Source organism: Numida meleagris, unplaced genomic scaffold, assembly GCF_002078875.1.
Source record: "Numida meleagris isolate 19003 breed g44 Domestic line unplaced genomic scaffold, NumMel1.0 unplaced_Scaffold261, whole genome shotgun sequence".
Lineage (NCBI taxonomy): Eukaryota > Metazoa > Chordata > Aves > Galliformes > Numididae > Numida > Numida meleagris.
In genome coordinates this window covers 357134-367884 of record NW_018364419.1, presented here as the reverse complement: position 1 = coordinate 367884, position 10751 = coordinate 357134, and the positions used below count along the sequence as shown (strand labels likewise).

At 51.5% G+C, this 10751-nt stretch overlaps 1 protein-coding gene across 1 annotated transcript; it reads left to right on the top strand.

Moving 5' to 3' along the window:
* Nucleotides 1–1225: 1225 nt before the first annotated feature.
* Nucleotides 1226–4248, top strand: LOC110390982 (platelet glycoprotein VI-like). Its single transcript, XM_021382615.1, has 4 exons — nucleotides 1226–1247; nucleotides 1473–1751; nucleotides 2247–2361; nucleotides 2527–4248. The coding sequence occupies exons 1-4, from the start codon at nucleotides 1226–1228 to the stop codon at nucleotides 2546–2548; spliced, it is 438 nt and encodes a 145-aa protein (XP_021238290.1). The 3' UTR covers nucleotides 2549–4248.
* Nucleotides 4249–10751: the final 6503 nt, after the last annotated feature.

Below are 10751 nucleotides of genomic sequence, written 5' to 3'. Positions count from 1 at the left end.
ACCCGAGAATTTTCAGGTCCCTTCCAGGTCTCCACCCCATGATTATCTTTTCTGCCTTCTTCTGGAACACAACAAGCTGAGACTCCTGATTTTCACAGTCCTCTTGGCCTCACTCCCAGGTCCCTCTTTCTTTGGAAAGCCAATAGCAGCGGTCCCCCAAGAGCTGCCAGCACTGGGGACAGAGATGGCAGACAGCCTCACCTGGAGAGAAAGAGCCTTGAGCATCCCTGAGGTGGGAGAAATCCCACCCATGAGCATTTCCCTGGCAGCAGGGTTACCTGCAGAGCTGCTCCTGGTGGAACAGCAAAGGTACTGCAGGAGGGAGGAGATCACACACGGCTCCACCCCACTTCTTCCCCTGATCTCAGTGCTGTTCTGGGGAGCGCTTGGAGGTGTTGTTGCTTTCTGAGAAACTTTTAGGCAGAAAATGGGGTGAGACATGGCCATTTAGGGACAAAATCATGACAGCCAAGCAGGGATGGGGTTGGACCTGCAAGCCTTTGTGCAAATCTATTCTGGTTGTTCTTTCACTTGACTAATGAAGCCAGCTTAGATCTTGGAAATATTGCTTGTATGCTCTGCTCTTGTTTGAAGTTGGGAGTTTCCTGCAGATGGGAGTTACTCTGGTTGGATGATGCACTGGGACGGCTGGGTGGTCATCCCCAGCCCCATACGTAACACGTATATCACTTTGGGGGAAAAGGTCAAGATTTCTGTTCAGGGAAGCTGTGGTTTCCTGTGCTGCGAATGTGGTTACGAGCTGATGAGAGCTCTGGTGGGAAGGAATTAAATCATTTGCCCTCTTATTGACTCCTTCCATCCCCTATGGATCTCCTGTAGCGAGTGGTAACATCTGGCTGGAGGTGTTGGGGAATGCATGTGACATCCCATGTGGGACAGCCCATTGGAGCCACGAGTCCTGTGTGTGCGGCATGCCATGGAGGACACCAGGCAAGGCCACGTGGTGGCAGAACTTAGGGGACAATGTGTGACACTCAAGGGGTGATTGCCTGCCTGGGACACCCCACAAAAGCTGTGTGTTGTGCTCTGTGTGTGTCACCCTACCGGGGACCCATCAGAGTCACCACAAATGGGGGAAATTTGTCACATAAGGAGGTGACATCATGACATCCTGTCCCCAGGGGGAAATGAGATTGCCTCTCCGGCCACTCCCTGTCCCCACTGCAGTCTCGCTGCCCCGAGCCACTCCTGTCTCATGGCACCAATGGTGCTGGCCCTCATCCTGGGTGAGTGACAATGGGGACATGTTGCCAGGGGGTTGGTGGCCCTGAGTGGTATCAGGACTGTGCTCCTTGCAGGTTGGTGTCTGGTGGCAGCAAGCAGTGCTCAGCAGTGTGAGTATGGGGACAGGGGGAGAATGCAGACAGAGGGAGGGGAGCTTGGGAAGGGGGCCATCAGAGGGATCCAGGAGGGTGTGCAGGGACAAGGCTGACTGCTGTCCCTTGTCCTAGTGCCCCGACCCTCCCTCTCACTGCTCCCCAGCCAGGGGGTGTCCCTGGGGGACTCTGTCACCCTGCGCTGCCACCTGCCCCAGACAGCTGCCTGGATCCAGCTCTGGTTTAATGGAACTCTGAGATCTGACAAGGAAAAAGACGAGGAGCACAATACAGTTGAGTTCTCCTTGGTTGTCACAAACCTGGAAGACGCGGGGACATATCAGTGTCGGTACCAGGTGTCAGAGCCACTGTGGACATCGAGTATGAGTGACCCCGTGGAGCTGGTGGTGACAGGTGAGGGCACTGGGGACAGTGGGTGGACCTGATCTTTCCCTAAGGCCCAAGTCCCATCTCTTCTCCTCCCTGCACATGAACCACACCTTACCCCCCACTCAGCCTTTCCCTGAGCCCAGGAAACATGTGGCATTGGTGACCGATATCACCACCCAGTGCTGGAATGAGGGTTATGGTGTCACATTCCTCCTGCACAGAGGTGAATGTTCAGCTCCTATCCAGCACCAGGATCCTACTGGTGGGCACAGCCACCTTCAGCCACTTTGCTGGGACCCTGGCCTATGTCGGCACCAATACGTACTCCTAGAACATCTAGGATCACACATTTGTGTCCTCACTCCTTGTAGATAACGTGATGCTGCAGGTGACACCCACACCTGCCACCCATGTTAGGTCTGAGACCCCAATTTGTCTGCCCTTAGTGTCACCCGTGGGTGGCACTGTCACTGAATCCCTGCTCCGTGATGGTGACACCCAAACATCCTGACCCCACAGGTGCCATCCCATGTGAATGTGGTTGTGGCGGTGGTGAGGGGCTGCGCTGCTGTATTCGTCTTCTGCCTGGGCCTCTACTTTGTGCTCGATGCCCGCAGCTTCTGGATGCAGAGAGGTGAGAGCCCTAGTGCGGAAGGAGATTAGTGGTTTCCATCCCCTATAGATCTCCCCAAGAATCCCCTACCTGTCCTTTGATCCCCTATAGGTTACGTACAGATCCCCCATATGTCCCTCATGGCTCCCACAGAACCCCCACTCCTTCCTCTCCTTTTTGATGCAGGTGTCCCCCCAGGAATGCCTGAGGCCGTAGAGATCCAGGTAAGTGCCTGTGTTAGTGGACCCCAAATCCCAACCTGCCCCTTGGGGCCCACACTGGACATCACCATGGAAACCCAAATCCTGTCCATGGGGACCTCAAATGACCCCCAACCCCATATGGCTCACCCTGACATTTATGTGCACCACCTGAATCCACACCATGGGAATCCCCTATCTGAATTGCGGGGAATCCCCCATCCCACAGTTCTAAATACCCAGGCCCACTGAAGCCCTACAAGCCTTAAACACCCCTGTTGAGAAGCAAGTTGCTCGGCAGCACGTAGCTACATTTACTAATGATTTATGATGTAATGAGGTAATCCCTAGATACGTGGAATGTGGTGTTTCCACTGTGTTCTAGTATATTCCAGTGTATCCATAGTATTCTGTATCCATAGTGCTGTAGTTAACAACATATCCCATATATGGAGATTACTCAGGTAACGATATTGTTAGCGTGCGCGTTGCATAGAGCTTGTATCCCTGGACCCTGTATCCCTGGAAGCATATATGCTATATAAGATGGTGTGTTGCTACAATAAAATTGGACGCATCTCATATTGAGTTGATCATGCGTTCCCCACGCGAGTACCGGTAGGACAACCCTTTGGGGATACCGGGGTGTTCCCCAACATTTGGCGCCCGAACAGGGACTAACGAGGACAGGAGTTTACTGGACAGGGACCCTACCCAGGGAGTGTGTTAGGCGGACCGCATAAACCCCGCTGCATTTTAGCAGCAGGGGTTTTTTTAGGTTTAACCGGGGTGGACCGGCAGTTGCGGGACCGCGAGGCAGTGGCCGGCCAGAGAACCCCTCTCTTCGCACTGGATTAGGCGTGCATCACGTCGCGAGGATGGAGCGGGAGGTAGCCCAACAGCTTTTATTGCGCTTTTTAGAAAAGCAGTTGCTTTCGTTACGCTTCTCAGAAAAGCAGGATTCAGTGGGTGCATTTTTGCACACCGGGACATTGTTTAATGTTGAGGAGTGGCGAAAGATGGGCAATATGCTATGGGTATGGGATCACGTGATTGATGATCGTAAAGAGGCAGAGAAGTTAATGAAACCGTGGCGAGAAATTATTAATTGTATTAAGCGCCACAAAGTGGAACAGGATGTTGCGGATCAAGCAGCTAAGCAGCTGGGCTTAGCAACACCTGTGGTGCAGGGGGGTACTCAGGATCGGCCGTACCCTTCCTTAGGCATACCTGTTTCGGTGAAAAATATGGATAGTATTGTTCCCTCTGCTCCTGTTACTGCTGTTGCAGGGGACCCTGAGTCCGAATCCGCTTTGTTTCCCCCAGGAGAGGGTAATGGAGATTTACCCCCTCCTTTGCCTCCACCCCCGCCTTCTCCCAATGAGGTGTGTTTGTCCGGGGGCGCAACCTCTGCCTTATTGGTTGGTTGCCCAAAATGGGCTAACATAGCTCGGCAGGCGGTGGGATACGGAGTTGCAGTGCACCGTGGATAAACGGGTAGCGCACTGGTTACTTACCTGCTTTTTACAAAAGCGAATGGGCTTTTTATTCTCTCTAAGAGAGGTGAAGCAGTCCGATCAAAGGACTTGGAGCAGTTGCTGAGCTGGGCTAAGGCTCAGGGCTGCATGAAAGAAGTGGAGAAAGTATTGTGACTCTTATGAGTCAGTTTTGCTTGGGAACTATGGGGAGCTCTTTAGTGAAGGAACAACAAGTAAATCCCAAAGAATTACAGAGAGTTTTAAAGTTTCAGAATCAAACTGTATTTATCTCAGTATTAGATACTTTTCTTAAATGGATAAGCAAAAACGCCCCTGAGTTTTCGAAATCTGGGTTTTCTTTTGATGGGGCAGTTTTGGGACAAAGTTTGCATAAGACTCAGGAATGCTTTTGCCTGTTTGACGCTGAATCTCGGCAGCGCACAAACAAGTTCAACAGGGAAGGACGAATCCTTCCGACTACTTGCCGCTGCCCCTCGATGAGGAAAGCAGCTTCTGCTGGACCCAATCCAAGACTTCAGTCCCTCCCCCAGTCAGGGAGAAGAAAGAGTGCAGCCCTCGGAGAACGCCGCCGCTGCTGCTGCGAGGTGCCCGCAGCACCCGTGGCCGTAGTCCGCTCCGGATTTTTCCTGCCTTGCGACCGCCGTCCGTAACCCCCCTGACGCTTGCTGCACCGCTGCTGCCCGAGCCCCCACCTCTGCTAGCCGTGACGCTGCCACCCCCCCCCCCCCATGCCGTTTGCCGTTCCGTTTTTGCTGCCCGCCTGTACTTTTGTTAAAGACAAGGATGGACTGCAACTAGAGAATCTTTTTGATCCTAGCCCAGTAGATCCGCAGAACGAACTGGATTTCTCCCTCCTGACGACACATCACTACTAAAAAGATTTGGACTGGATTCCTGTGCATTCATTTGTTTCTCCAACTGCTATGGCTGACTATACTGGACAAATATCCCCTCTTCCCCCCCCCCCCCAGAACATCAGTTAACTAACTCTTTGTATGTTACAGGTGTCATTCAGCAGATTGAGGAATCTTCTCTTAAGGCAGTTAACAACCCTGCTTTCTTTGCGCAGTTCAAGCGAGTTTTGCATTATGTATATCATTGAGGTATTCTTAAAAGAAAAAGGGGGGAAATACGGGAGTCGGGGATATACTCGTGTATCTAAAGGGACAGGCCCTACGTGGGTTCCAGCGTGATACACTCAGCCTCATCTCAAGGCAGAAAATAACTGGGATTGTGTGTTTCTTGCTTATTGGTATTGTTTCATAATTTGTTGTTTACCACCTCATTATCAGTAATTACTGGTTATGATGTTATTAGCCTATCAATTAGCATTTTTTTTTAATTTGTGAAGGCAAAACCTGGAAAGGAATCCCAGGCAAAGGGATGACCCTGTACTATAGAATGATTAACTGCTTTTCATCCCACCAGTCAGGGTTTTAAAAATATGACTACGCATCACTCGAGACAAAGGTGCACGCTATCTTACTTTGATTCCACATGTGATTCTGATCTAGGATTCTGGAGTATTGCCCAGCAGATTGTTAGTTCACTGGTCCCTTCAATTGGCACCTGTATCAGGGGTCCAAACGCCCTTCACTGTAGAATGATCTTGGGATAGAACAGAGTATTCCGATAGTTTTAAGGGAGCTGATAGTTGTGTTTATAGCTGCAAATGTTTTGTTTCATACAGAGAGCTAACCTTGGTGGTTTATTCCGCTTTGCGAACAGGTGTTCCACTTGGGCTCTGTATAATGCACTGGCCACGCGGATGCAGTGTACAAATGGAAAAAACCCTGCAGACCCTGAGAAGAATAAAAGCGGGAGAGAGTCTGTGGTGGGTGAGAGAGGAGAAGTGCTCTTTGAAGCAGGGGACGCCCTGCTGGCGCTGCCTATCGCATCCACCGCTGGCGTGTTTCTTCTCTCTCCTTTCTGGTGGTTTGCCACCTTTCAAGGGTCAATAAGTAATAATGCACTAGCTTAGGGAGTTTCTGATTCCTGCTTACGTGATTATCTAGAATGGATGCCTGTGTGTGTGAGCATGCGTATGTTAACTGGAATTCATGACCTTCTGTGCAGCTCTGAGTGTATGGTTTGCTTGTCTCTGCTCCTGAGACATCCTGTCTCTCAGATCCAAACATACCCTGAAACAGCATTGCTCAGCTTTAGGTACACTCACCAAGTTAGGATGTTTGCCAGCTAAGGAAAGTAATACCGCTAGCGACGCTTTAGCACACTTGCATTAATTAGCTATTGTGTTTAAATTAATTGCAGGTACTACTAATTGGGTGTTTCTCGTGCAAAAAGAAAAAGGGGGAGTTGTGGTGGAATATTTGACGAACAGTGGGCATATTTATTAGAACATGCTCGAGTAATCCCTGGAGTGTCCTCAGAGGCCTGAGACGAGGAACAGCTGCTGTGTTGCAAGGTCGAACATCTACGCCTCCAGGTTGTGCTTTACGGGACTGCTAACCATCATCTAACTGCAAGAATGCCTATGTGATGATATCTGCTGTCCAGTTAGCAGTGTTGTAGCAAGCGACGCCTACCTGATGCTCTATAAATGTTGTAGTGGAATTGCAATAAATTAAGCACTACGCGATAACCATATTGGTACAGCGGGTGACTTCGGCGTGCGCATTGTGACAGAATCCCCAAAAGCTGAGAGAATGTTTGAGAGGTGTGCCCTGATCCTGGCACTGCTACACACTTCCTGATGCTTTGGGCTGGAGGCTGCTCTGTGCTCATCAAGCACTATTAAGCACTATTGACCTTTGTAAAGGGAAGAGTTGTGTCCGGGTGTGACCCAAGCCCCATGACAGGCCCTGCAGCGGAACCCCTACAGGTACGGAACCACGTGTCAGCCAGGGCAGTGGGGCACCATGGAAAGAGGTGTCCAGGATGGGAGGGAATGGGCTGTGCTGGACGTGGTGTATAACGCTGACCTGAACAACCATCAGTTCTCCCAGCATCCAGATAGCATCAAGTGCACGCAATCCATGCGGCCACATTTGGATGGAGCTCAGCATTGTCGTGTGCCAACTCAGCGGCAGTAATGACCTGGAAGGATGGAGAGGAAAAAGGGGTGGAGGAATTGGCTGAGCAACTCCAGCAATACCAGCTCCACCAGCCAGGTAGAAGACAGGGACAGCTAACTGGGTTGATAAAGTTAGTGCCTGATCTGGGAGGTTCCGAGGATTCACCTTTCTCACAACTCACCCAGTGGGACGAGACATTTTAATTGGCATCATGGGCAGAATCCCCTGAACCAAGAGCAAGAGGAATCCAGAAGGGATCTAATGTGAGCTGAGAAAGAAGGATTCTTGTTTGGACCGTGTCTGAGTTGTCTGGCAGGTGCTCCCATCTTCCTGGGTTCAGCCTGATCCAGAGTGCAGAACGGATGCAGGACTTGGCAAAAGGTCACAGGCCGAGAGCAGGTAAAGCTGAGGCCATGGTTTGTGGAGTTTGAGGTGCCACGTGACAGCAGTGCAGGAAGACAGACGTGTTGTGGACCATGCTGGGGGAGGAACTGAGTCATGAAGAGCGGAGATAAGGAGTTTGCAAGCTGAAGTGTCAGCTGAGCAAAAAGTGTGCTTGCATGCAGAGATAGCACAGCACAGTTTTGCGAAGCATCTGCAGGATGCTTGTGTAAGAGAGCGTGAATTCCAGGTAACAGGTGCTGTCTTGGAGAGGGAGGATGTGGTGACTGAGGGACAGGAGGGAGCTGCTCGGGACCAGCCTGCCACTGCCCATGGCAGAAAAGGGAGAAAGAAAATCAAGACATGATGATAAAGCCGCCCATCACATTCACGCTCTCGTTAAAACAGACTATCAGGATGAGGATGGGCAGCCCCTGAGGATGACCACAAAAAAGACCCCATTGCCATCGAGCTGGAAGGAATCTCACTGGAGAAACTGCGACCGAGTGTGTATGGAGAGTCCACTGAGCAGGTGGTGCTGGCAGTGGTCTTGGCGAGGATGAGGAGCAAGGGTACTGGGGCCCAGGAGTCTTTGTGACTGTAGAAGGAGAGCAAAGTGCTCCGTGGTCTCTAACTCTGAGGGCGGCACTTTGGGCTGGAGGTTTGTGCCCCCTGAGCTCAGGACACCCAGTCACTGCACCTACTGCTGGCTTACATCTCCTTACATAGGGCGTTGAAAAGGCGTCTTGCACTTGTGCGAAGTGTTTGATGCTGTCCTGCATGACATCCTGGTCACTGAATGGGAGAACACAGGATTTGATGAATGGACCACTCTCTGAAGGAGGAATTGTCTGGATGGTCGCACTCAGAGAGCTGCGGTCAACTGCTCAGTGTCCAAGTGGAGAGCAGTGACGAGTGGTGCTCCTCAGGGATCAGTGCTGGGACTCGTGTTATTTCACATCTTGGTAGGCTCCATGGACCGTGCACCCTCAGCAAGTTTGCAGATGACCCCAAGCTGAGTGGTGCAGTTGACACGCTAGAGGGAAGGGCTGTCATCCAGAGGTACCTGGATAGGCAGGAGAGGTGGCCCCATGCCAACCTGATGGAGTTCAATGAGGCCAAGGGCAAGGTCCTGCACCTGGGTTGGGGAAATGGCAAGCACAGATACAGGTTGGGCTGAGAACAGCTTGAGAGCAGCCCTGAGGAGAAGGATTTGGGAATGCTGATTGAGGAGAGATTCAACATGAGCCGGCAATGTGCGCTTCCAGCCCAGAAGGCCAAGTGTATCCTGGGCTGCAGCAAGAGACACGGGACCAGCAGATGGAGGGAGGTGATTCTGGCAATGTCTTTCTTGCAGGGAGGGACCCAAAACTGGACACAGTACTCGAGGTGCGGCCTCACCAGGGCTGAGTACAGGGGGACAGTGACTTCCCTACTCCTACAGGCAACACTGTTCCTCATCCAAGCCAGGATGCCATTGGCCTTCTTGGCCACCTGGGCACACTGCTGGCTCATGCTCAGCCCAGCATCGACCAATACCCCCAGGTCCATTTCCTCCATACAATCTTCCAGCCACTCTGCCCCAAGCCTGTAGAGTTGCCTGGGGTTGTTGTGGCCGAAGTGCAGGACGGAGCACTTGGTCTTGTTGAACTTCATCCCATTGGCTTCAGCTCAGAGATCCAGCCTGTCTAGATCTCTCTGTAGGGCCTCTCTACCCCCAGGGAGATTGACACTTCCTGCCAACTTGGTGTCAACTGCAAAGTGACTGAGGGTGCTCTCAATGCCCTCATCCAGGTCATCAATAAAGATATTGAAGAGGATAGGCCCCAGCACCGACCTGTGGGGAACACCACCTGTGACCGGTCACCACCTGGATTTCACTCCATTCACCACCACTCTCTGAGCACGGCCCTCCAGCCAGCTCCTTACCCAGCAAAGAGTGCACCTGTCCAAGCCATGGGCTGCCAGCTTCTCCAGGACAATACTGTGGGAGACAGTGTCAAAGGCTTTGCTGAAGTCTAGGTAGACCACATCAACAGCCTTTCCCTCATCCGCCAGATGGGTCACTTGATCATAGAAGGAGATCAGGTTGGTCAAGCAGGACCTGCCCTTCACAAACCCATGCTGGCTGGGCCTGATCCCCTGCTTCTCCTGCAAATGCTGCATGATCTCCCTCAGGACAATCTGCTCCATCACCTTCCCTGGCACCAAGGTCAGGCTGACAGGCCTGCAGTTCCCCGGATCTCCTTACAACACTTCTTGTAGATGGGAGTCACATTGGCAGTCTCCACTCTTCTGAGACCTCTCCAGTTGACCAGGAACACTGATAGATGATGGAAAGCAGCTTGCCCATCTCTTCTCCAGCTCCCTCAGTACTCTCGGGTGGATTTCGTCCGGCCCCATAGATTTGTGGCAGTCCAGGTGGAGTAGTAGGTCTCTGACCATTGCCTCCTGAATCATGGAGGGTTTGTTTCGCTCCCCATCCGAGACTTCCAGGTCAGAGAGTAGAGTGCTCTGAGAAAAGCTGGTCTGGCTTTTACAGACAGATGTAAAAAAGGCATTGAGAACCTCAGCCTTTTCATTGTCCACAGTTGTTGGGAAACGCCCCAAGTTTTCCCAAAGGGTTGCCCTCCTTGCGTGGGGAAGCACGACCACTCAATGTGAGTGCACACAGCTTCAACTTTATTGTAGCAACACACCATCTTATATAGCATATATGCTTCCAGGGATACAGGGTCTATGCGACCAAGCGTATAAGAGAACAATACCGTTACCCAGGCTAATTTTGTGTACAGTACATGTTGTTAAGTACAGAACTCTACTAGAAACATCACATTCCATGCAAGTATAACTTGCTTCTTTCATCTAAGATTACATCGTAAATCATTAGTAAATCAGTAGCTACGTGCTGCCGAGCAACCTGCCCTCCAACACTCAGTGGCCACGTTCCCAGCCACGACATGTGCAGGAGCAGGGAGGGACAGCGGTTCTCTCAGAACTTGACCTCTACCCTGATTCATAGATGATGGCAAATGCCCTGTGGGGGTTGGTTACAGCAGTGGAAGTCACACAACTGGCAGCACAGAGGTAAACCTCCTTGGGCCACCAAACTGTGGAAAGACTTTGCCATCTGGGGAGAAAATATTGCCATAAAGGTACATCATGTGGATGCTCATGTACCCAGGAGTTGGACCACTGAAGAACATGAAAACAACCAGCAGGTAGATTTGGCTGCTGGGATTGGAGTGGCTCAGATAGACTTGGGCTGGCAACAGCAGGGAGAGTTATTCCTAGCT